This window comes from Saccostrea cucullata, unplaced genomic scaffold (genome assembly GCF_032062105.1).
Source record: "Saccostrea cucullata isolate Sc308-1 unplaced genomic scaffold, CSIRO_AGI_Scuc_v1 ctg356, whole genome shotgun sequence".
Lineage (NCBI taxonomy): Eukaryota > Metazoa > Mollusca > Bivalvia > Ostreida > Ostreidae > Saccostrea > Saccostrea cuccullata.
The window spans coordinates 764,945-792,916 of NW_026918279.1; the positions used below are offsets into that span (position 1 = coordinate 764,945).

At 31.1% G+C, this 27,972-nt stretch overlaps 1 protein-coding gene across 2 annotated transcripts; it reads right to left on the reverse strand.

Moving 5' to 3' along the window:
* Nucleotides 1-684: 684 nt before the first annotated feature.
* On the reverse strand, nucleotides 685-27,956 carry LOC134261788 (ceramide synthase 5-like). 2 transcript variants are annotated; one of them, XM_062744190.1, is made up of 10 exons: nucleotides 27,767-27,956; nucleotides 21,386-21,512; nucleotides 20,549-20,655; nucleotides 19,705-19,762; nucleotides 19,414-19,464; nucleotides 19,138-19,230; nucleotides 17,373-17,501; nucleotides 16,024-16,130; nucleotides 9,201-9,360; nucleotides 685-2,770 (listed from the first exon to the last, which is right to left on the reverse strand). In XM_062744190.1, the coding sequence occupies exons 1-10, from the start codon at nucleotides 27,943-27,945 to the stop codon at nucleotides 2,657-2,659; spliced, it is 1,125 nt and encodes a 374-aa protein (XP_062600174.1). In that variant the 5' UTR covers nucleotides 27,946-27,956; the 3' UTR covers nucleotides 685-2,656. The 2 variants fall into 2 exon arrangements, with proteins under 2 accessions (XP_062600174.1, XP_062600178.1); XM_062744194.1 differs by lacking the exon at nucleotides 9,201-9,360 and adding an exon at nucleotides 11,842-11,995.
* Nucleotides 27,957-27,972: the final 16 nt, after the last annotated feature.

The following is a 27,972-nucleotide window of genomic DNA, read 5'->3' on the forward strand; positions in this document are numbered from 1 at the left end:
TTTTGTTTAAAAAACAGTTGTCTATAATATCAAATGTCTAGTTTTAAATACCCTGTGAGGAATGGTTGTATAAAGCGTAGGAGTTATCGGTTGTCTTGATGTTGTTGACACTTGCAAAAAAAAAAATAACGATTTTAATTTTTCCAATTGTTCTTGGGAATTTTTGAGAATCAACATGATATACACCACTGCTAAAATATGCTTCAGCAGAGCATGTCTGAAGTTTCTACTTGGTAGCAGTTAATTTTTTGTAAGGAGTAAGGATTTGGGCTTTCTAGAGCATGCGCATTTGCTTGATCCTGCAATCTGTTTGTAAGGAATCCAATATTTGAAGGGTAAATTGAACTCATCTTGGTTGACTAGAATGTTAAATGCTTCAAATACTGAAATGTGATTTTGAAGAATTTCACTTTTAGAAAATAAACTGTACATGTGAAGCTGGTTTTCTTGAAGTAGAAGTAAAACCAAGTTCTTCTAAAATACAGTTGTAATAACAATCTTACAAACAAATGGCTTTAAACCTTGTAATTTCGACTTATGTGTTATTAGCCTTTCTCGTTCTCATTTAAAATTGGTCTTACTCAGAGCATGCTCTTGAGTAGCAAATAAGACGGGGAGATGTAAACACCATATGTAAGTTATACCAGGATAGTAAAATTTATAAAAATATATCTAAATAAAAGTAGTGCATTGTTTATTGACAAAATTTCCAAGCAATGTCAATTTCATAACTACAACATCAATAGAAATTTATCTACAATACACATTTATACACATGTATATATACATAATAAATATCCATTTTACATCGAGATTAATAGAAATATACAGTAATGCGTCTTTTGAATTTGTTAAGGTAAAGATTCAGAAAATATATCAAACGAACATTAAAAAAAACAAGTTATTTAAAATGGTTTAACCTGACAATCACACTTGGTATTTTATTTCAATAATTTAATGAAAGATATCTGTAAATGTATTTATATTTCCCCCAACCCCTTTGCTTCACAAAAATATTTGACTTTTTTTTTTCATTTGTTCCAACTCAAAGATCGCTTTTTGTGACATTTCCATAGACAGAATTCGATTCTCAACCAAATCTACATTATTAAAAAATAATACTGGACCTGTTAGAGAAAATGCTATCTGTTAACAAGCTGCCTTTGTAAGGCCATTTAAGAAATCTTCCTGTTTATTGATCACTAGACTACTACATGTAGTTATTTCAGGTTTGTGTGAAGAGGGGATACTTTTCTGCAGACAATTTTAGTGTCTGAAGGGCAAAGAAATACGAACACATGGAAGTAAACCAAATAAAAAATGCTTTCTATAAAATAATAAAAACCCACCTTTTATTCAAAACTACATCTGTTAAATAGAGGGACATTTGATTCCTTTTTGTTTCTAGAATTTCCTTTGCAGATTACAATGGAATACGAATATCTAATAAAACCCTCATTGAATGGTTATTTCGTATTTGGTCCCATTGCTAAATAAATCACATCCCATTGCTGAATCAAACAAGCTCATTTATTTTAAGCTTCTTAAACCACACACAAGTGAAGATCCATAGACCGGATATACAAACTTTTTTAGGACATCTCGTTATTATATATTTCATACTAATGCCAGAGAATTATATTTTTCAAATGTACATGTATTTAATGAAAATCATTTGCTAATGCAGAGACAAATTCCCTATGAAAAAATACGAAAACAATGATACTTTTTATGAGTATATAGCAAGCGTGGAAAAAATCATACGTCTCTCTTGTACACAAAATAGAAAATTAAGAAAAATTTAAGATTAAAATCATTTACATCCAAACTCCATTTTTACTTAGAATACATGTACTCTAATCTTGAATATAATTTGTTTGAATGGCTAATAATAATTAAAATTAACAACAGACTAAAGAAATCAAATTTAAAATTTTCATACTGTATGCATTCAAACTAATGGCATTGTATGTTCTTTCAGATTTTGCAAATGACTTGAATTAACCAGAGATGAGAAGTTATATACATTTCATGGCAAAGATGCAAAAAAGACATTATTTGTTCACCTTTGTTTCAATATAGCTTTCGCATTGTTTTTAAGTGAAACATTCTACATGATTGATTTTAAAAATCATTCTTGGTAAAACCTTTTCTCACCTCAGATTTTTTACAGAAAATACATTTATGTACGTATCTACTAAGAAAATAATTTTCATGCAAACACCTTATTTCAGCAAAACATTACTCTATTCGTTAGTATGCACAATCAATAAATTAAAAAAAACCTTTAAAAATATGGGATTGAACTCTGAATGATTGAAAAGTTAAAAATGAAAATGCTTTCTGAGAGAATATGATGCATTTTATCTCGAATCTCTTGTATTTAATATCACCAGGGAAGGTATGTGAGAAAGCAATGTTAGAACATAAGGAAATGATTCATAGATTAATGAAATATAGGTAATGTTTGAAATTTTAAAGATATATAGATATTCATTTAAGTATCTCATTTTCCACTGATAAACAAAGACTGAAAACTTTTAGGGTCAACAAAGAAACACATGCATATAAAACACAAAATGAAACATTTCTCATCATTGACTGCACTTCCCTGATGACATCATTGGTTTTGTTGAGGACTAAACAATAATTATTTTCACTGCGTTACATTGTTACTGAAATGATTGGTTTGTTTATGATCACCAGAACCGTTTGAGGTGTCTTCCTCGCTGATTTCTTCTTCGTCTGAACTACGAATATCTGTAACTTCCTGAAATGGAAAGTAATTTTGGAGTTTTAAAAAATGCACAATTTTAAAAAGATAAAAAAAACATATGGTCTTTTTAACCTAAACGGAAAATTGCAAAGTGGACTTATTTAATTACATTTGAAGTGGTCAATTTCATGAAGATTGACCCCCAAAACACTAAGTTTACTTCAATTAACCAGAAATACAAGATAATGTTAATAATAATTTCAACATCTGTACTTATCATAAATATAAACATGATCATCAATATATAATAGTTTTTTCACTTTATGCAAATAATAATAAAGAACCAATGGTTGACAACTAAATTACACTGCTGCAAAAAAAAAGTTTCTTTAACAGAAAGACAGAAGGCACAAACTGAAATAAAAAAAAAGGAAGCAGTTTCTTTTCAGGAATGAAATCTTGTAGATATTTCCTTGGATACAAGTACAAATCACCTGGACATATGTTATGACAATGTTAAAAATAATTTTGAGTGCAAACATTAAGTTTCTAGTATGCAAAAAAGGACAGAAAAAATAAAGGAGTCACAGGTTTTGTGTAGATGCTATTGTTATCTTGTAAGCTCACACTTTATATGAGAAAAAAAAACTGATCTTTGATTATGCAAAAATTTGATGCATGATGTTTTCCTAAATTCAGATCTGATGTACTCTTTTTACATGTAAAGCTTCTGCAGTAATTAACAAATAAGAGGACCAATCTTGCCTGAAAAAAATTATCAAGCAAATTCAAAGAATTATGGTCCCCTGCTTTTGGTGTCTTAGTGGATGGGATGCAATTATTTATGGTATATTGTGTCAAATATGAACACCCTATCATATGTTATTCCAACGTGTTCTATCATATGTCTCTCAAAAGTAATCAACTAAATTTAAAATTTGTGAAAATTAAGTCAAACATGAAAGTCAAGGGGTCTAAAATCATAACATGATCAGGAACATCTTGTCAAAAAAATGTCAAATATGAAAGACCTAGCTCTTCTTCATCAAAAGTTCTAAGGAAACAATTATTTTTGAAAAGTAGGTCAAACTTCAAGGTCTAGGTCATGGGCTCAAAAATCATAGAATATTTAGAAAGGACTTGTAACAGGTCATAAACATGTGTAAGATGAAAAGCCCTATCTTTTCTCTTTCAAAAGTCATGACCATGAAATTTAAAGTAATGTAAAAAAAAAAAATAATAAAGTAAGGTCAAACTTCCAAGTCAAGGTGGAAAAAATCATGGTATACTGCAGAAGTAGAATACCGCGTGATATTAACTTACGCTATATACGCGGACACAAACTTTCCGTGGAAATTTGTCCTAGCGTACTTAATATAAATGTATGGCATATAGTGACAACCTAAGAAATCCGCGTAATTTTCTATCCACGGATTAAACAGAAATTGAGATTCCGCGGAATGATGACCCCATGGAAAAAAGTACGTCTACAGTATTTGGAAAGGTCTTGTCACAGGTATTGTACATATGAAATATGAAAGCCCCATCTCTTCTCATTGAAGAGTTCTGATCAAGGTTTAAAATTTTGTGACAGACTGACAAACTGATCAACAGATGAATGAAATTTAATGTCCTCTCACTTTCACAAAAAAAGAGCAATTCACAAAGTAGGTCAAATTAACCTACTTTTTAGTAACACAGCCAGGGGCCCAACATATAATAAAACTGTTGCAAGGTTATATCTTGCAGCTACCTGGATCTCAAATTCTACTTTTGTATAATTGAGAATTTTTATATCCTTACAAGTAGCATAATCAAAAGATAGAACAGGATTAGCTAAAAAAAAAAAAAAATCCTTATTAACAGAGATTTCTTTATAATGGAGTTCTTACAATAATCCAGTTTTAATGAACATGTTTCTATTTATTATTCAAAATCCCATGTTAGATAGATAATAGAAACAAAGAAATCACTAGACAGTACCTGGTACCAATTTTCATTGCTTGGCTTTTACTAGCTAACTCCAGTTTGTTTCTTAAAATTTCTAATAAGATGACTGTTTAAGCTCTTCAAGATGAATTAGGAAAGCTTTTTATGGAAAATGACCCCTCCCCTTTCTACCCATTTTGTTCATGGTTTGACGTTTCTGAGAATTGGTGAAAGGTAAGTACTGTGCGATTGATCGTATGCTTAATATCTGTCAAAATACATACCTCTTTTTTATTCACCTGTTGACAATTTTGTTTGTATTACAAAAGTTATATGCATTTCTCATTTAACTCTCTTTAAGATCGAATAATAAAAATGAATCACGAAATTTTTTTTAACCATATCTCTCTGATCAAGTTATATATTGTATTAATACTGTATGAGTGATGAAAAATATACCAGATAAATACACTGATTTATATACACAATTCCCACCACACACAGAAAGTGTCTGTCATGAAATCTTAATATGCTGTTGCAAATAATCAAATCCCATTACCCTATTTTTTTGAATTTTAAGAATTTTTGAATTTATTTTCCTATTCAGAAAATTCATGAATCTAAAATTTGACATAAAACTTTTCCTTTTTTTATCTCACTAAATTGTTATGAAATTCCTTGCTAATTGATAAGTAAAATAAGCAAGATAATACAAATCTTTTCCAGAAATAATTATTACTGTAACATTAAAAAAATTGAAAACTGCTGTATGTCATATTTTTCATTTTTTTTTTAAAACAATACTAAACATATATAAACAGAACAAAAATGAATGTGCCTGCTCTATCCCAAATCATTAAGTTTAGGAAATATTTATAGGCAACAGAAATGGATTTCTTGCAAAAAATTGAATAAGGAAAATTATTATTTAAAGAAAAGCTTTTTACATGCTTCTGTTAATACAAGGTGGTATATACAGTGTACATTTATCAGAGAATTATTTCATATATGAGGAAATGAGAATGAAGAAAAAAAAATTATTTTCTAAATTTCATTTTTTTTAAAGCAGAAATGTCAAATTACCCTGAATTTCTCCTTGACCATAAATAAAGATCTTTTAAATATGCAAATTTACCCTATCAAAGATTTTAAAAGGTTCCTGTCATGAATATTATAAGGTGATGCACGCTATATTTCAGAGTGTGTCAAAAAAAAAATTGAAAGTTACTATAAAAGTAGAAGGATTTTTCTTTCAAGGGGGATATCAAGAGAAAGATAACCGTTTCCTCAATCATGGATACACAAGAACAGAATTTAAATATCCAAATGTTTAATTTTCACCTGTAGGATATATTCCAAGAAATATATATTTACGAATAGAAATCAGAAAAGGCCATTTTTGCAATAAATAAACAAGTGCAGCATCTAATTCTACTTTAAAAAAAAAAAAAAAACGACCATGAAAGAGAAAGCGGTAGAAAACGCGATAGTTTCTTTACATACCTGTCCCTAAAACATAAAATAAAATATACCATATGAAGAAAAAACAAATTTAAATCTATGTCAGAAAAAGCAATATGATCATAAATGTAGGATACAATGTAACACAGGCAAAGGAAAAATGGAAAATTTAAGTGAATGAAAAAATTTAATGAAAATGCCAATTTTTTTTCCCAGTAATTATAATATTAAATTTGAATATTTATAAAATTATTTTTCATTTCAAGAAGTTCCAAAAATGTCTTTTAATGTCTAATGTTTTCTATTAAAAGCAAATTTCAACTGTCCAAATTTTATACAGCAAATGAACAATTTTATTTCAAATGCATTTAATTAATTTCTATCTATATTTTAACTTGTACAATTCAGTTAGACATAAGCATCTTATAAAAAATTATCAACCTTCATAGGATTTTTTAATTAAAAAGTATGTTCTACTGAGAACATATTAATACATGTACCTAAAAAGACCCCAAGGCAAAAATACCTAATACACAATCTATAGTCTGTCAGAAATTCTATATCTGTCGAAATTTTAGACTTCATATATTGTGAAGCCTGAATGTTTATCATTCTAGATGAACTCCAAAAAAAACCCCAGCATTTCCGAAAGTATGAAATTTAGATTGAAAAAAAAACTCCAAAAAGGAGTCTGCGCAAGCACACTTACACAAAAAACAATGGTGATTTTTTGGCAAAAATGAAGGGTCTACATAAACTGTTTGTTTAAAGTTTATTTCCTGCATACAAGGAACCTTATTATATCTCAACTCAATAAGTTGGGTATGAATATAAAGAATAAAATATAAATTATAAGAATATTGAATTTCACAGATTTTAAGGTCTTGGACTGAAAAAGTCCAGTAAGAGACAGACTATAGAATGTGGATATTGAATAAGTCACCACCACCACTAACAGAACTGATTTAGATAAAAACAAAGATTACATCAATATGGACACCTCCTACATACCAACCATTGATATTATTTATATACTGTGAACCATCGATCATAAGCAACAACTTTTTTTTCAATAGTTCTGCCTAAAACCTATAGATGTACCAGTTAACCAAAGTTGCAAACAAAACTTGTATATATATTAAAGAATTCAGATTACATTTTGTTTTCTGGATATATTCGGACATTGCAGAATATTTTAAACACAATTTTCTTTTCCGAGCTCTGAAGTATATATATATATATATATATATATATATATATATATAAATATATAAATAAATGATAAGCATTGAACGTGTTCAGCATGCAAGTTTTAAGCTTAGTTAACAGTTGAGAAAAGGTTTTGTGTGTAGGAAGTGTCCAGAAACTTTATAATTATGAGCATGAAACACATACAATTGTTGTAGCAATGGTAAAGCATGATAAACAATTCCTATATATCTGATTTTTTTTCTCTCTTTCAGATCAAAACTTTCAGTGAAATATGCCAATAAAACTACCAACATGTACATACAATAATAAGGTCTAGTACATACTTCATTCATTTAAAGCAATACTGTTTTGTTTACAGAAAATGCATATCAGATATAAAATAACTTTCTGAAATGTTGCTATCTCAAACAAGAAAAAATCAAAATCTTTGGAAAAAATAAAAGGGATGGTTTTCATTTATGAAAAGGATGTATTCGCTTTGACAAAAGAATTGACCTATAGGAGAGAACAATTTCCCGGAATAATTAATCTTTATTTGTTGTTTTCTACCGTATATATGTCTAAATATTTCAAATTTGTATTTTATACCTAAAATTTACTATTTATAACTTTACAATACACCTCCAAAGTTGGCCTAAACACCATTTTGTCCGAAGAAGTGTTGATTTTTTGCATGAATTTTGGCCTAGAAGTCCTTCAGGGCAGGCGTGCCCCTAAATAAAATTGTGATATTTTGATAGGTTTGGATGTAAGGATTAATTTAAGATAGGATTTTTTTAGGGGCACCCCTGCCCTAGGGTCGAAATTCACAAAAAAACTACAAAAAATAAGGAAACCTGATTTTGATAATCTACTTCAAATTTATACTGGTAAATGGTATAGTCAGACTAGCTCAGTTGATATATATGCTGACTATCACAGTGTGCATACTAATATTTTAAAGTCGGGGGTTCGAATCCACCTGGTACCACACTTTTAAATTTTCTACTTTTCAAAGCCAATTTTATATTTTTTATAGCTTGTGTAATTTCCTTCAATTGTATATCCTTTGTGCATGCCCATTCTTGATATAAGAAACATGAAAGAGATATCAAATCGTGAAAATCCAATGTACAGTTGTCAGTCAGGCGGAACAAACCTCAGTATAAGCACACTTTCTCCGAGGACAAGAATAACTCACTCTGTGTTACTTAATACAGGTACATTTGGCAGCATTGAGCTGCGATGAATGTCAATTGTATATATTCCTTAGGATTTAATAACATTGATTTTTGCTACATACATATCAGTAACTGCTTTAGATTTGATTTAGGCCTATATAATTTGCATACATTAATGGAATGTTTTGCTACATTGATGGATAAAATTGCCTAAACATAAAGAATAGAATTTCAGAGGCAGTAAACATTACCATTATGCTTATTGAGAAGTTATGACAAATATCAATTATTATATTTGAGATAACAAAGTCAGGAAATTAATCAAAGGGTTCCTCATACCTCTACTCGCTGAAAAAAGATTTAGGAAAAACAAGTTGTTATATGTATTCAGCCTAATGCCATTAATCAGAACGGAAATCGAAAAGGTTTTTGTAGAGAAAAAACCAAGCCCGGTCCTATAGGTCAAATTCCTATTTATAATGAAGTGATCCTTTCATTTATTTTTGCTTTACATTGCTGCTTTAAAAAACTATCAGTAACTTTCAAAAAAACTATTATGTAATGATTAGTATATGTCTCACCTATGCCATTTCTAAACAGTACAGCATGATGTAGGCATGGTGACTCACTTGTATCATAAATGCAGTAGCACATGACTGGAGCAAATTCGTAAAAACACACAGATAAGAATAAAAGCTTGCTTGCTTTGTCAGATGACTTACCTCCCCTTGCTTGGACAATACCGTGTAGGCGACAGTCACGATTAAAGAAAACCAGTACGCATGCAGAACCAGTAGTATCACTAATACGCCGTTAAAGAGGTAAAGGCTCGGAAAACCCCCGACCACCTGCTTGCATTCATAATACGTGGACCACATGACCCTAGAAGAAAGCGCGGGGAACAGACCACATGATTAATAAAAGCCTGTATTGCCTTGGCAGTGCTGGCAGTCAAAGACGAAATTATGGCTCAGAAGTGTGATGTGTGTATATGGATGATGTATTGGGGAGTCTGAAGGAGTGAATATATATTTTGTGGTATTTGTCTTCCTTCCATGGATCCTGTATTCCTTTTAATGAGACATATATTGTGCATCTGTGTGTGAAATTTGCGAGTAAAAATGCAAGTGCATTGCTACAAGGACATAACCAATAGTATGATACAGGTAAAAATTCTACAGAGCTAACAATGATGAAAATGAATGATGATGATGAATAAATAGCAGATTTCACAGTTTTCATGAAATCAATTTTTTTTAAAATTTCAAACCATCACAGTTCTACATAAACTTTTAAAAAATTAAAATTAAAACTAAGTTGGTCCACTACCAACAGAAGATAGTAATCCTTGTAAAAAAAAATCTATAAATATTCATTTATTGTTAAATCTGTGACCACCCCCCCCCCCCAAAAAAAAACTTATTAGGGTTGGCACACTGTCACTCAATCAAGACATTACAACATGAGAACACAAAACCATTCCAGTTAAGCTGCCATAAATTTGCATACTGAAAGAAACAACATAACTACTTTATTGTTCTGAAACTCTAAATGGACCCTAAAAAACAAATGTTAAAACAATACATTTGTTAGAATGTAATTCAATTTTTCCTATGATCAATACATAAAATACAGTGCAACTTGTCTAATCTGGATATTGTGTAATCAGATATACTGCTTAATACGATATTTATGTAATCAGATATACTGCTTAATACAATATTAACTTTATGTCCAAGGCTTTCAAAAAGTATGTTGTCGTATCCATCTGATATTTTTGCAACCAGTGATGTCAAGATTCAATATCAGTGATACTGATATTCTTATCAAAATGACATTGAAAAAGCAAATGCCGTTCAAATCATCCTTCTTTTGACTGATTTTTGTCACATCAAATGTAGTTTATAAAAGTAGGATGTAAAAAAATAATAAAGTTGGAATAGAATAGGAAAAAAACAAAAAATAAAGAAAAATTAAAATTTCATTAAAATAAAGAATATTAAAAAAGAAATTGCATGGTAAATAAAGTAAATATTTGAATATGTAAATGACCTCTTAGAAAGCTCAATAAAAACAACATGTTATTTTTAAGAATGAACATATTCCATATCCTACAATAAAGACAAAGAAACTTCTACAAAACCAGGAACATTTTATAAAAGGACCTTTAATAACAAATATCTGTGTGCTTCCTGAAAAGTAGAAAATAACAAAATAATTCAGTTTTTTTTTTCTTAATTCCCTCTAAAAAAAAAACCAGGAATCCTCAAAACGATTGGTCAACCTCTACCCTTGACAAAAATCTCAACACCAATTCTGACAAAAATGGATATCCTAAAAAGTATGTACGATGACAATTAGAGAGGCTATGTATTGTATATGGACAGGTCCTATTCATATTCATGCAGTTATATCCCCTGTACAGTTAAATATCTCCGCAAGCTTCCCCTATCACCATCAGGCTTTTAACAACATGCATGACTGTTTTTGATACGTCTACCATTGATACAGATCTAAGAGCATACATGTAATATGGTATTCCAGTAACTATTACAGTGAATATAGTGGTGCTTTTCCATAAATAAAATCTGATTTACATTCAATATTTCCTTTTATTATGTTGTACAATAAAAAATGACACAGATAAACAAAAAGAAAATATTGATCTGCAAAATGCACTCATAAATTGGAGATGTGAATAAACATATGTTCAACTTGCTGAAATCCATTTACTTCATAAGATGTTTTCCCTACAGATTTATCTTTAATCAAAATTTTAAACTTTCTGTGAGCAAAATAGAATATCTTTCCAAATGCAACAACTCTAAACTACATACACATAAGGACAATCCACCATGTTTTTGTGCAAAGCGTTTTAATGGCTGAGTGACAAATTACAAGAACCTGGATATATTCCTTACGTCTAGCGTTATATATAGTAAATGTGCGAACCGTGGGGGAAGGAAAAGCACCATATTAAGGAGGACTGTACGTCATATTACGTACTGATCGGAGAGGTTATAATTCCTCCACACATTCAGCGGCAGGCAGCAAGCCTAAGATTTTAAACCACACAGGAAGACAACAAATTTACACAGTAAAGCACTCTTGAGTATGTACTACGAAAAAATACAGCAACAAAAACTCAAAATTGCACATGTTTACAAACAAGAATGCAAGATTCCAAACATGAAAATAAAATTTCTTTGTTTACGCAAACAATTAGAAGAAACAAGGCTCAAATTTACGCTCATTTTTTTTTTATTTAACGCTGACGTCCTGTGTCATTTTAAAATCTTAGATAAGTGAGGTCAGTAGCCGATTTCAAGGTCGACATGCGGAGAACAAAATGTTTGGTTTTACCTTCGACGTGATTTGCATCCAAAAAATTCGCCCAATCATATACGTCCAACAAAGGTGTAAAATTTGTAGGCTTATCAGAAGGCCATTATAGAGAAAGTATGCCGGGCCCCAACCCACTACAGGGTGGGCATAGAAAAGGGTGCTATATACGATTCTGAAATAGGACATAAAATGTTCCGATTAAAACATGGCACCGACTCATTTTTATCACCTTTTTTTAATGCTTACAAAACTTCATTCTCATCATCAAGTTGATCTAAACACTTTGAACCTATAGCTAGAGGGAAAATTTTAATTTTATTGACAGAAAAGCAGTAAATGATATGGCATTTTGCAGCCAATGATACATAAATGTTCATAAATAGTCCAAAGGCTGAAGTTAAAATTGCAAGTCTTTCTCATTTAACAACTTTATTTTTGTTTCCCAAATGAAACATAAAAATACTTGTGAAATAACTTAATGCCCAAGTACCAAACTCAATTTAAAACAAATCTTCCTGATAATTTCTGGTTGCAGTGCATTTTTAAAAACTATTTCTTTAAATTCCCAGGTATTTCCTGGACTACATGTTCATGTTCCAAGGAAGAATTTCTGCCCAGAACTTGGAGTCCAATTTTTTTTTCTTTCCCCATCCACTTTTAATTCATACCCCATTCCTTCTTATCCACATACGACATCATGCCCTGAGAGAAATTGGTGTGCTTGTTGAAACACACAATCATGCAAAATTGAAACAAAAGCTAAACTTTGGGTAAAAAAAAAAGGAGGCTAACAAAGGCTTAAGTTACGCTTGAATAGTTATGGAAGCAACATTATTTTATACGAAAGTCAAATTATAAAAAATGAGAGTATAAAAAGCAAAAAACAAGGCACACTGTCATGCTAACTACAAATATTTCTGTTCTACTCTACAAACAATCAAGTTTCTCTTTTCTTTATTAGTAATGATGTCCCTAAGGAAGTATTGAAAATGTTTTTTTCAATCATTAGCCTTAGCTAAATAGGCTATTAACTTAATGAGTTTTTCCCCACTTAAAAAATTTCCATGAAATATAATGACATAGCCAATGTAATAGACATGTATTTGCTTTGTAAAAATTGGCCTAGCCACTGAAATATTTTTGCTTAAGAATAACTTGAAGAGAATTTCTCATAAAATTTTCATTATGATATATTTATGTACTTTGACATTTTAAATCTTTCTGTTTAAATATACATCCATCATTCTGTCTAAAAATCTGTGAAATAAAATCAAATGATTTGTATGTAGGTGACAAATAGGCTTTCGAAAATTTTTGAACAACATAATATAGCTTTGTTAATGTACAATATTAATTACATTTATAAATTGTGCTGTTGAAAACAACTTCTATGTGTTTGAGAGAAAGAAGGGATGGGGGGGGGGTTGAAAAAAAACTGCATACTTTACAATGTTAACATATCATTTACAACTTCAAACTAACACCTGCACAATCAACAACAACAGAAAAAACATTTTATATTTATTCACAGAGTTGGAAGGCAACACGTCTTGTTGGAACTAAGAACCAAACTGTTTGCCTGTGGCCATTAAGCCGAAGGCACACAGTTTCATTCGATGCCTTTAAAAAAAATCTTTTGCTAAATCCAAAGTCAATAGAAGTTTTATAATACTTTCTTCCTTTGAAATTTGATATATCTAGACTTGTGCTGGCTACCATGTTTGACATGATTGTTAAGATATAGCATAAACCATCGACACTGTGACACAAAAATGTCATAGTGGTCCAATATGTCATCAAAAAGATCCAATGTATCACTCAGCTATCCAATATCAATTTTTATGACCAATGAGATCAGTAAAATAGTCTAAATATTAAATATTGAAATTTTCAGCATAAATTTTGAGAGGAAACATTTTTTTAAGGTATAACACAAATAATTCATTCAAGTCTTTGCCAACACATAAAATTCTTCAGAAATTTATGTAGGTAAAGGTACAATGTCCATCACTGGAGATGGGAAAGAATATACTGAGTCTTTTTATCTTTATACTTGTTATATATTCTAAATTATTTAAACAAATTACATACTGTGTCATATCAAGTGCAACAACCTGCATTAAGAATAAGCTCATGCATATAAAATCCATTGATAAATATCTATAAGCATTATTTATCCATCACTTTTCATGAAATGCTCTGGGCTCAAGTCTACAATTACATTGATCTGTTTTGTACAAGGTCTTTGGTACAGGGCCCTTTCATGGAGCCTTAATGGTCACACAAGTATAATACAACTTGTAAAGGATTTGGAAATATAACGTTTTTTACAATATAATCAACAGAACCCCATCTTAACACCAGAACCTGACTCAGCGGCCATGAAATGAATATTTTTGGACAAAGCACCCTTGCTCAACATAAAGTTGCACTAATATTTCCCAGAAGAAGAGAAGACAATTTTAAGAATTGGAGAAGTAGTCAGTTTTAAATTTGGAAGCTCTCTGCTAATAACTAATGTGATTCCAAACCCATAAATCTGAACAAACATAAATATGTATTCAACATGACATACTCTTATGTAATTATTACCTCCATGAAATATCAGCAAGTCAACAACCAACAAATTAATGATCAAAAATCAACTCATATGAGATTTACAAGGGCCATGTAATTTTCTTAACAAAGAGAAAGGTAAGATGGGTGAAACTATTCTTAAAATCTATCTTGTTATATGTAATGATATTTTAGATATTAGATGAAAAGGTTATATTTATTAAAAAGCAATATATTTTTCCTTGAATATATAATACAGTATGTTTAAATATATTGAATTAGAAATACCATAACATGGTATTCACATAGTCATATACTAATTAATTTTATAATCAAAGTTGATAATTCTTTTTTATGTTAGACAAGCACATTTGTGTATATTAGGCCATAAAAAATTAATTTCTTGGTTCTCAGGCCCTCCCTCATCTCTTCCAAGGGTGCCTCATTGACCCTTTTTATTGCTAAATCAATAAAATAAAAACAATAAATCACCTCCCTCATCATTTTGTGAGGTTTTGTACATTGTAAAAAGCTGCCTCATCTTGTTTTGGGGGCAATAAAAAAGTTTTAAAAAATGCCTCCCTCCTTCATCATATTTCTTGAAAAAATTAATTACAAGGTGCTCTAGATTAGATTGTTTTGACAACAGAACACAGTAATATGTTACATTTAACTTCCAGGAATCTTGCATAACATTCAGCTGTAAGGATGACCTACATTGTTAAATTCAAAAAATTACCAGATATTATACTGTATAGCGGGTTATTTTAGTGGGGTGCTTATTTTGGCGTTTTGATGGTAGCCCGCTAAAATTTTAATCGCTAAAATAGTCAATACTCTTCTTAGTGTTTATCTATAAAGAGCTGAATCACCGTGTCCGTTAAAATAAATTATACCAAAATTACTGCCATACCTTTGAGCAGGTAAAACGCCAAATTTTACACCCGCCAAGAAAACCCGCTATACGGTAATTCCATTACCAGTATACAGAAGAAAAAAACACAAAAGTGACAGTGTGCCTTCATAAGGATGTATATATTGCAGAATCGAACAGAGTTTGGAAAAATTTACAATTCAACTTTTTCTAAAGTTGCAAACTTTTTTTTTTTAAGTTGCTTTAAGTAGATTTTGAGAGAAGAGAAGAAATATTGCTAATATCAGAGTTGAAGACTTCTTTTATACATGAAAAATGCACTCTGTATGATTGAAATGAAAAGTGATCTGATATTCTGAGAAGATTGTGTAGCCTTATTTTAAGTCAGTTTGTGTAATGTTTATATATAATAAGTATGATGATGATGCAAGACAATACTTTTCTTTAATTTTTCACGATAGAAATTTTTCATCATTTTATTTCTTAAATAGAAATCATAATCTAGCCTTTTACAATTACTGGAAACTGCTTTTTTGCAGGGCAATTAAATAATTTTTAAGAAAGCTCTGTTTGACAGATGTTTAACATGTATGAAATACAATATTTCTAAACAATGATATTTTCATCAAAATATCTTTGTCTCCTGCAAAAGAGCAGTTATCATGAAACAGACCATTTCGTATTCAACTTTTACCAGAATTTCTCATACAATACATGTATTTTGTTATATTGACAAGAATGTGTGTACTTCTGCTGACTTTTGTACTTACTTGGTGGGATAGAGAACTAGTCTGGTGATGAACCACACGACGCCAAATACAGCAAACAGTACATCACATAGCCTCTGGGCTTTGATATATTTCGCCATTTTGGCAGCCTGAAGAAATAGATATCAAGGCATTTGTCTAAATAATTAAAAATCAAAATTCACTATTATTCTTTTTAGTACATGCATAATCACTTATTAGGTTATTTCAAAGTGACTGTCCATTACTCCTAACTATTTCATACTCCGAAATCATTTTATGATTCTACCGGTACATAAGAGTTTCTCAACAAAACTATCACTAACTTTTCTTAATAAAATTGAAGTGTATCTCAATATGTGATCAAGCATGTTTACAGAGAAAATGTCTTCTCTTTTTTTTTTCTAAACCCTCTCCTGAGTTTTGGGAGTTTTTTTTTTCTTGCTTGACCCTCTCCCAATTTTTGGCAATTAATTTATTCTTACTTGTCAATTTTTTTGCCCCCCACCCTTCCCTAACACTTATTTCTACTGGCCTGTCTTGTGCTTATGTCTCTCGCATACTATGATCATTGAGAAAATAAATCACTTATCAGTTTTGTTACTGACTGTCTAAAGAAACATTAATCCAGTTAAAGACCACTCCCCCTTTCCATGTACAAGATTGATAAAACCGATATATTCCTGTAGACATGAAGTAAAAAAAAATTAAGTTCATAAGCATTGATACCCCTATAAGTGGAAATTTTAGCGAGGATTTAATTTTGGCATAATTAGCGAGGGTGCATCGTCGCAAACCACAGCCAAAATGTATGCTCCTCTCCCATTCTGGCTGTGGTTGAACAAGGAGAGATTTCTTCGTAGCTCATTAAAATATTGACCAATGCAAGTAAAGCATAGTCAGATGATGAACTTTATCGCGATCTTTCAATATCCAATCGCAGTATAGGAAATATTTATTGTATACTGTTGACGTCAGTTGTTGATTTCGATTGCGATGGAAACAAAACTTGCCACTGACTGAATATGACGTCACAATAGAAAGGCGTAAATATTCAAGATTACGACACTTTTTGTGATCAAGCAGCCACGGGTAGGAGAGTGCTATATATGCGGACTCCGGACCATGGCTTGAGACGATGGTGAGGGTGCTGAAATTGCTAAAATTGAATATTCCTTGAAATTAATTGCTTTATTTGTAAAACCTTCTTTAGTGAGCATTTTAAAAATCGTTAAAATTACTTCTCGCAAAAAATAAAATACTAATTTTTAAGAAATGGATATATTTGTGTCTCATTTAAATTGCCACTTTTACGGTATATATATCCATGATAAAATTTGGCTTATGCCTGAGAAATAATTAAAATGTCTGACCTCCAACCAATAGTCCACAGCGTCGTGTATACATAACACGAGCGTTCCTACTCGTACAAAGTTTCCACACCAGGAAAATGTCAGGAGGCTTATCGTGGCACAATGGTGCGTAAACATCTCCCAGAAATCCTAAAACAGTAAATCTCGATGAAAATCCGCTATAAACTGCTAAATGAATTACCAAGCACATAACAATTAAATTTAGAAAAACTGTATACAGGGGAATATTTAACAGTTAAACATGTATTTTGCTGACATGATACCAAATGTACTGTAAAATCATTATCCAAAGGGTTTACTTTTTCAATGTTTTCTGTGTGTGAGGTGAAGAAATTCATGTCCATAATGAAATAAGTTAAAGCTACTTATCATGTTCTTCCATGGAATTAAATTAATTATAAAATCCCTACATAAATATTTAATTTTACAGTAATGGAAGAAAGGGACCCTACTGTTTTCAAGAGAAGTATATGGGGGCCCCTAAAGGAGTGGTCTAGGGATGAAAGGGGCAGAGCATAATCATTAATATACAATTAATTACCCCTTTCGAGGTCAACATGGTGAAATAAGGATCCAAGACCTGGCCCACGAGGTGACCTGACCTGACCGAGGCTGCGTAGCGGCCGAGGTCAGGGCAGGTCATCGAGTAGGCCAGGTCGAGGGTCCTTATTCCACCATGTTGAACTCAAAAGGGGTAATCAATTGTTTTATTATACCGATATATATGATGAAAAGTATGAATCTCTAACCATTATCAATTCTTTCTTTGATCGGGATCGGGATTCGCTACACTCCGTATAGTGAAGTTGTTTACATTGACGTCTGCAAGTCGTGTAAGTTTTTGCATCATGATTTACTGATTAAAATTATATTTGGTTGATAGCGACATACATTGTTATAACTAACGATTACTTTTTCTCTACCCAGTCAAAATCTAACACAGAATTCAACTCTACAGAGCCGCTTCTACGTTCTAGAACTGAATTGAACTGATATATTGAAATGAGTAAACCGTTGAAGTTAACGATAAAATTTTGCCGTAATCTGTATGGTAATGCAAAACAGACCATGCACAATTTTAAAAACATGTTGTTTTCTCGAATAATTATTATTTTATGCATTTAATTCACTCAAATAGGAATTTTTGATTAGGAGGTCATTATTTAGCGGTCATTAATTATAATGACCGGGTCATTATATCCCACGTGCAATGATTCCTAGGTCCTTCTTGCTGTAAACAGTACCATTTGGAGTCATTGTTGTGTTTTAAAGTTTTCTTACTAGCCAATCAAATTCCAGAATTATCAATAGAGGTATAATAAAAGTTATTGTCACCATCAGGTTTCTCTCTCAGACCAGGGGGCCAGGGAATTTCCCCACCTCAGTTATTTTGGTATTTAACCATTACGGTGGACCCAAGATCCATTTTTACTTTTTAAATGTCCCTTTTTATTTCAATTCTTAGGGATTACCTAATCCTAAATATCTGACGTTTTCCAGGCTTTTTCACAATTTTGATATTATACGTGCCAGGAAAACACCAGAACAGCCATTTCCTGGCACTTAAAATATCAAAATCATTAAAAAGCCTGGAAAACTTCAGATATTTTGGACAAGGGATCACCCTGTACTACAGTGTGATCATTGGAGTCAGACCCTTAAAATTACTTTTCTTGGATGCACCTTTTGGGGCAGCAAAAATTTGTCTCTATATTTTTTTTTTGTTTATTAGAATTAAAATCAATAAACAGAGAGAAGAACTTACCTTTCTTTTAACATCCATAAATTGTGAAAACATAAGCGACCAGTAAAAAGAAATCTCTATCATGTAATACCAGAAAACTCCCGAGGACAAATGCTAGAAAACAATTTCACCATTTATAGAGATTTATAATGCAAGGAAATCTTCTCATTAAGTTCAATATTATGAATTAGATATCTATTTTTCTAAATTCAATTTCTCTTTCTTGCATTCATTATGTGAATCAGCCAAAATATTCAACTAAACATTACATGTGTAAAGGAGTAAGAAGAAACTTACATGTTGTGGATACCCTACCCAGCATTTCATGGAGTCAGCGAACCATGGTTTCTGTAAACAGATAATTTCTTTATTTTACATCACAATTAATGTACTTTTCACTAAATAAACTATTCACCTATATCATGTTTCACAGTGTTATTTTTGTTGCCTTGTCTGTTTTTCAATTATACTTTTTCATCACCTTTAAAGCCTGGCTCTAATTCCACTCCCATTTATTGATTTAGAAGTATTTGAATCTTAAATTTGTGAAATGTTTTCTTTGTTTAAAGTATTAAATAGAAAACTTACATCCCATAAGACAGCTACTCCATATACAAATATACTAAAATAGAAGAAAAATCTCCATCTACAAAAAAAAAAAAAGAGACATTGTCATTATAGATATCACACAAAAAGAGTCAATGTTATAATCTTTGTACAATACAAATGACATATGTATAAAAAAAATGTTTCTTCAAATATATATGTTTTTATCAAATAACTTGGGCAGAATTTTTTTTATTTCTTTTTAGTGAAATATCAAATATAATATTATGTATTATAAATTTTCAAAAATGTATGCAGGCTCACTTAGCAAGCTCTCAAATTAAACATAAACATAAGACTTTATCTGAAGTCATCTTTCAAAAATATGTTAATAGAAACACAAAATGTTTTCTTTTTTGAAAACAATTCACCCTCAAGGGTGGCGGACTTAACCTGAAGTAATATTTCAAGAATATATTGACAGAAACTCAAAAATTTCCTTTTTTGAAAACCAATTGCCGTCTATGGTGGCACAGTACAATGTTACCTTGGGGAACAACCTGGTCTTGTTAGGAAACCTGAAGCCTCAATATTGCAGCATAGTTAAAAGCTACGATCAGTGTTGATTTTGAAAGACCTAACAAAGTCAGCTGGTGGTACTGTACTATAACTTACTGAATACATGAATGTAGCATGAAGCCATTTTCTTTGAACTTCAACTAGCTAAAGTATGAAGTCTCATTCAAAAAAAAGGTTACTGGAAAAGCTTTACATGGCTAGGATCTTAGTCTTGGACACGTTATAAACATGCCCCTTATAATGTCAGATCTTGGGCCATCATCAAACAATGACAGAGGTCCCGCTATATAACAGACTGGACACTTACGAAGCCTCCGTGAAGCGCTTCATTTGACTTGGACGTTCCTGATTTCTTCTCATCCTGAACCACCTCTGTATCTGACGCTCTGTCATGTCTGTCTGTTTTTCTAAAACCTGTAATTAAATTAATTCAAATGAGAACTGGTTTTTATTATGTGTTAAAATCAAAAATTTGGAATTGGTTGTGACAGAACATGTAGAATGAGGACAACTGTCCATGGAATTGTTTTAATTCACAGAGGGTCAATGTTCTTGGGCACGTTAAACTTGATTGGTTCATGGTGAAGTAATTCTGTTGTTAACTCATTCATACAGAAGATTTAATGAATAAATATATTGACAAAATAATGGTTTATGGGGATGTAAATTCGAGGATGAGGGAGCAGACCTGTGAGATCCATGAACTTTGCCCCCCCCCCAACATCCACAGAGTTAAGGTAACTTTTTAAGCCTTGTAGTGGTCAAAGTTAAGACATATTGGCCTGACGACACCTCGACACATTTACGCAGTGACAATCTGTTCCACACAGGTTGACCTATTAGTTAACACACTAGATACAATAGATGAATTTGCACCGATTGACTAATTAACAGAAATATCTGTACCACGAGACAAACAACACTGACTGGCCCGGCTAAGCGTATAATAAAACTGGATGAGAAGCTAGAATTTTTTATGGCTCTAGCTCTTTTAATCATTTTGCTTATAACTTTTTGTTAATACTTCATATTTCCAAAATATCAATGTTCTACTGCAAGCTCAATTTTGACAATTTGTCACTTAGTCTAGAAGCTCAATTTTGACCCCATTTTGAGTTTTACACGAATAATAAGTGTGAAGTACCTTTATTGTTTCTTCTGATGGAAATTTCTTTACTTGGTATGAATTCTCCAAGGCACTAATAGGTGTAACAATCTTTGGTCGGCCATCCTTAATACCAAAATATAATCCTACTGGTCTAGCTATAAGGCTGAAAAATATAAAGGAAAACATCATTGCATGCCATCAAAAGAGATCACACACCTGTAATAATATATATTACTAACTTTAATCAGAGATATTATTGTCTTTCTAGCATGTCTGAAGTGTTCAGTATATGTACTAGTATACAATTTTTGTAATTAAATTAGGCCTAACACTTCGTCAATAATCTCATCTTTGACATTTAATATGACTTTTTATTGCTCTGTATATTAGTTTATGATATGAATGATTTTTTTTTTTGATTTTTTTTTTTATTTTATCTCCAAGCAATCTTGTCAAAAAATTGCGCAATTTTTTAGCTGTTTGTGCAAATCCATCAGTATCTGCATAGCTATAACTCAAGTATTTTAACAACGTTGAGGAAATTTACAATTCCTAGAAGTATATCAGTAATGAGTATTAATCTGTATTTTGAAAGCAAACTTCTGGACAAATATGAAATTTCTGCCATAGTAGAAAGCTCTGTTGAATTGATAGGACAGGAATACACTTTGGACATTTACATATTTGGATACCTCACCCCGCTGATACCCTCCCCCAACTCCACTTCAATCCCATCTCACAAAAATTTCATAACCATACACTGTTTTTTAAACATTTTTCAGTTGGCAAATGACATACAATCTACCATGTGTACAGTATACATTTTTTTCAAAGAAAAAAGATGTAATAAAAATTAAGCAACTAGAGTAGATCTCTTTATCACTTATCGGTACAGTACAAACGTGAACTACTCTATCTTGATTATCTGATATGATGACAGTTACTGTTTATCATTGTGATATTGTCTGTACATCTCCACACAGGGTGAACAAAACACAAAGTCTGTCCCTTGGCTTAATGACCTGTGTTAACCTGTTAATCATGGTCGAAGCATTGAAACCCCAATCCTTACTGTAACAATAATGTACTATGTACAGAAAACATGTGACTGCAGAGACTATCGACTTCAAATCTACATTTGTACTTCAGAGCCCAAAGGTCTTCTATAATATTTTTTATATACATTAATGGCTCTTCTAATATCAAAGTCCTTATGTACTTTTTTCTCTAGCTGAAATGCCATATCACGACAGACAATAAGTTGCAATGAAAACATTAGGTATATTGAGACAGTCAACAAATTAAAGGTACTATAAGAGAAATCAACAGAACTCTCTGCATATTATTAGCCTTCATTTTAATTTTTCTTCACTATCATTCTTCTAAATCTGACCTGATTATTTCTTTTTAAATAATTTTCATTCTATACTGAACAAAAATGATCTTAAATTTGATAAGTATTGGTATTGTTTTACATTTAACAGAGACAGCATCAAATACTACACAGTGTCAGGCTGTATCATGTCTGACCCATTGATCTATACATTTATTAGTCACGCGCTAAATTTTTTTTTATATTGTACGTGCTAAATCATTTTGATCTGATCAGCTAGGATGCATATTCTCAAATGTTTCAGGTTTTAAATGATTTTCAAATCTGCTACAAGGGTCAATAACATTCAACCAATCCTCATTTTTTTTTTAAATTCAAGCAGACTTAGAAACAAACTCCAAACAAAAAGGACGCAATTCAAAGAATAAGTGAACTTCAAGTTTCTTGGTAACTGCACTTTTAACAAAGATCTCCTTGTAATGCATTTAAGAACTGACCATGAATTGTTGAAACATGTTCTTTATTGAAAAAATAAAAGTTTGCTTTGGTAAAGTGATCGAGTTCCTTTTTGGATTCTAAACATAATGTCTAGTACAAACAAGAGCACTGAATATTTTAAAGAAGCCATTCCTATAACTCACTATTTATCCTTATTCCAATTCCAGTTTTAACAACAAGTCTTTTAAAGTTATAATTCAGACCTGAATTTCCAGATATATTACAGATAAAAAAAAAGTATCATAAGATTTTGAGAGCTTTTATGAATGTGCACAGTGTTGACATTGTTCTACTGCTAAACCACTTAATGTATATGTACTTCTGAACAAAAGTAAAATCTTTTTATAGTATAAATGTTTTATTAATAATTACGTGCATCAGTAACATCACCGTAGGATTATACCCTGCCATCCCAAAACCATTATAGGAGGTTTTAATTAAAGATAAAAATATTCCTACAGATCAAGTATAATCTAATTAAAATAAGATTTTTGCTCCGCTCCATCTAGCTCGCTGCACAAAGCATCACGGATTTTAATTAGATTGCATGGACCAAGTATATAATAATCATGATCACTGAGTGAATTTTATTTTGATATTTGCCATTTATTAATACTTATCATGCTTATACATATAAAACAATGCTTATTTCATTAGTAAAAAAAATATCATATGGGGGCATGAGGGATAGAATAATTTTTTTTTTACATAATAGCTCTATACTTAAAAACAAATCTTTTGACAAAACAAAATAATCCAAAGTCCTGTTTTAAGACAAAACATCACAAATAATCATCTTGATTGCATAATACTTCTCTTGTATTAAGAACACACAGTGATCGACCTAATCCTGATAGTACTTGACATTATAAACACTATAAACAAAGCTTACAAGTTACAAGGGCAAAGTTTGTTGAACTATAGTGCATCTCTTTCAACAATGTTGAGATTTCTGTTGAAATATATAAGATGAAATTATATGTAGATATTTTTCATGCTAAAATTGACAAGTAACCTAATTAAAAACTAAATTTCAAACATAAATGATTTCATATTTCTTTACAGTGATTAATGGTGTATTTTTGATTAGTTCAGACTAACTTAAATTAAAAAGATCTTTTTATTTGTTTTATTTCTTTATGCATGTTATATAAAGATAGGACTTTTCTGTAAATAACACAATTCAAATAAATCGCATTTCATAGATATCACAGATTTAAAACAGTTAATAACCGATTTATTTCCATTTGGAATTAATAAGAGATACAGTTTAAAGTCAGTTTAACTATAGAAACGTGACTAGGGATATTTAAGTTCAAAATCTGCGAAAATTTGAATTTGCACCTACATAACAAATGTAATGTAAATTTACACTTAATCTCGTATTTTTATTTTTTTTATTAAGCTCAGATACGCCAGATATAGCTTTAAGAAAAACATCAGAAATTAATCATTGAGATTACATATCCAGGATATAACTCAATGGGTTTATTGACTAAGGTCTCTATTTGCTTACATATCTGAACATTTACTTTTCTCATGTTTCTCTAGTTCTCAAAAACTGGCATATGCAAGATTGTGTAAATGCGTGTCCTTTAAAGTGAACATATGTAAATTTAAATTTTCAAGCTCTCATTTAAGCCCCTTAACATAAGAAATATGGAATTTTTTTAATGAAATTCTACACCAATAAACAAATTTGACTTCTAAGTCTTGAATATATACATTATGTAGTCATAATTAATATGACACTGATTATGTGCAATAACCATACATTTGATTTCCTGCATGTCACGTTTAATAATAATGATTTTTTTTTTTTTAACCAAAGCTTGCCTAAAAAGATTGCAGAGTACCTGTTTTGTTTACTAGTAGCTCTTCAATGAACATGATGAATGACAATCTTGAAATCACTGAATGTCTATACTTATCAAGGGCTTTGTGTTCAAGTGGTATAGTGAAATACATATTTGGAGATGTTTAAAGTAGAAAGAAGTGATATATACAGATTTTTCTTTCTAACAGGGCTACATATATTAACATTTGTCCTTTTCTCCAGTACCCGTGAAATTTGTTTATCAACAAGTGGATTAAAGATAGTCCAAGTTAACGTGACTTTTTATGCAATGGAAATATCAAAGCACATGTTAAAAAATGTTTGTGAATCTTTTGAAAAACTTAATACAAAATAATTGGGCTAAAAAACAATCATCACAAAGATTATAGTAAAAATGTATAAAAAACACTGTTACTTTTTGGTTGACGTATATTTAAACTCATAAAGGATTACTATATTTAGATTTTTTTTCAATAACCCCATGGCAAAAATTCAATTGACCATTTAAAAAAGTCTATATAGTTGAGGCTTTCGTGCACTTTTAACATGTTTAAGCTGATATTTACAATGACAAAAACATAAACAAAAGAACTAAAAATTTCTCTCTCTTCATTTCTCAAGTTGATCTCTGATATACATAGAAATGGAAGAGTGATTATAATTATATAACTTCTCAATAAATATTAAATAATATCCACTACCCCATTAATTATGAATTAAAGCATTATTCTATACAACTCTTTCAAAATCTGCTATTACCCGGTACTGTTTTATGTGACTGAAATTTTGATTGTATGTTCCAAATTTTACAATGGGGAAAAATTAAAGCATATATAATGAATTGCTTCCACGAAGAACATCCATCTGAGAAAAAGTACCATGTGTCTAATTTTTTTTAAAATCCCTGTTTATAAATGTTATAATAACCTGCTTGTCCAGGTGACCTCTTGACCTTCAAGCAGAGCACAACATTCTCAATAACAATGAAAATGTGTCTAAGTACAATGTACAAGTATCATCTTTCTGCCTGAAGACAAGTATATTACATACAATGTATATACAAAAACATCTATATTATATACAGAACAAAAGACTACCATGAAGTTTGTGAAGCATACATAATAAATGTATATATATACAAGATGTTAGAATTTTTAAACAAAGGGGGAAGGGGGATTGATGTCTTTAACCCTATAGAGCCAGCTATTCATGGGCAATTTCCTATAATTTGGATGTTGAGAGGTTGAATATACTGTACATGTATAAGAGTTATCTCCAATGGTATACATTGCCATTTATGAAATTTGAAGCAGTGAATTCTGACCATTAAACACTGACAAATTCATCTCCTGCCACCCCTTTAGTGGAAGCCCTGCTAAAGCTGTTAAGTGCTTCCATAACAGTTGTTAATTATTCATTGTCATGCAACCACATTGCTTATTGACATTGGTCACTCATTAGGTGTTATGTTAATTCAATAAGTCACCTAGATTGACTTGTTTTCATTACTGACAAAGAATAGTGACCTTATTATAAGCCTGGTATATAATGACTAAAGATCATCTTACACTTCCTTGATGAAATAAATACAGTACGTACGTTTTAACAGGGTATCTAGAGGAAGTAAAATAGGTCCCAACCGGAGGAAATCTTAACAGGCATTCTTACTTCTGTAAAATCTCCTATATTAATGAAATTCTAAATTATATTTACATACAAATTCATACAGGAAGCCATCTGAAGATACAGAATCAATCCAGAATGCAAAATCCTGTACCCCTTGACTTTAAAATTAATGGTGTCAGTAAATGAAGCACTCAACGTCAATAGCACTGACTGATGTTTTATTCTAGTACTTCTGCAAAAACTGGGGGCATTTTGCATTTTTATTTTTCAAATAAGACAGTAAAATCTCTGAAACCATTCTTTATAATCTTAACAATAACCATCAGATCCAAAGCTGGAGATTAGAAACATTGACCAGAGGGCAGTAAAATTTGAAATCAGACTCAACACATCTAGCAATCTTAAAACTGAAAAATACTTTCCATTGTTCCATTGCAATAGCTGGTGACCTCTTCATTTGCATTCTCACTCATATATGAGAGGCTTCAGAGGCCGCAATTGACTAACAATAGTTTGTAAAGACGTTTCAAAAAAATTTAATTTTAGTCCTATACTGAAAATAAAGAGCCACTGTTCTGAAATGTGTGAGTGTGTCTTAGTTCGGAAAGGGAGCTCCTTATTTCTCCATGTGCACAGGCCAATGAATGATTGCAGGACTTGGAAAAAATGAGGAACTCCCTTCCCTCCCTGTCAACATGTCAAGTACCAGAGTGGTTAAAAAGATGTTTGGACAAAGACTGTGGAATGGAAACATAAAACATGAATATTTAACTCCATGTAATCTATGACTGCAATCTTGAGTAAAATATTTAAGAAGTTTATGTTTATAATGATATAAAATAACTGAGTCTACGTGTAAATGCCTGTAAAGCCGGTTTGTAGTGACCGAGGTTATTCGGAATGTAACGGACGCCATACGAGGTCCGGTTAAATCGCTCTTCTCAATAAAGTGCTAGCTCAAATTTCAACAATCTTCAAAGGATTTTCTTTGTGCATTTCATATACAACAGTATCTGGGTATTCTTTTAAAGCTAACATAACTAAATGTGAATGAATATATATCGTACGATATTCCGTTCGAGTTCTCTCGGGACACACCCTTCGATCACATGCTTTGACTCACCTTTCAAAACATTTACGGACTGCAAATACAACAATTGCAAGAACAAATGGGATGTAGAGATCTCTAGCCTGTGGATAATATAAACCATCTTCTTTGTTTTCTAAGTGTTTCCATGTTACATTTTCTGGCAACCAAAACCATTCACTCCAAAAGGTGTCGTACACCGTTTTCCACGCCATTTTCTTTTCGATTTAATATAAACTTTC

Coding starts and splice junctions, on each gene's coding strand:
- LOC134261788 (XM_062744190.1), bottom strand. CDS start 27,945: ATGGCGTGGAAAACGGTGTACGACACCTTTTGGAGTGAATGGTTTTGG. Junction 19,465..19,704: donor GAGTAGCTGTCTTATGGGAT/GTAAGTTTTCTA, acceptor ATCTGTTTACAG/AAACCATGGTTCGCTGACTC. Junction 17,502..19,137: donor TTATGGATGTTAAAAGAAAG/GTAAGTTCTTCT, acceptor TTACTGTTTTAG/GATTTCTGGGAGATGTTTAC.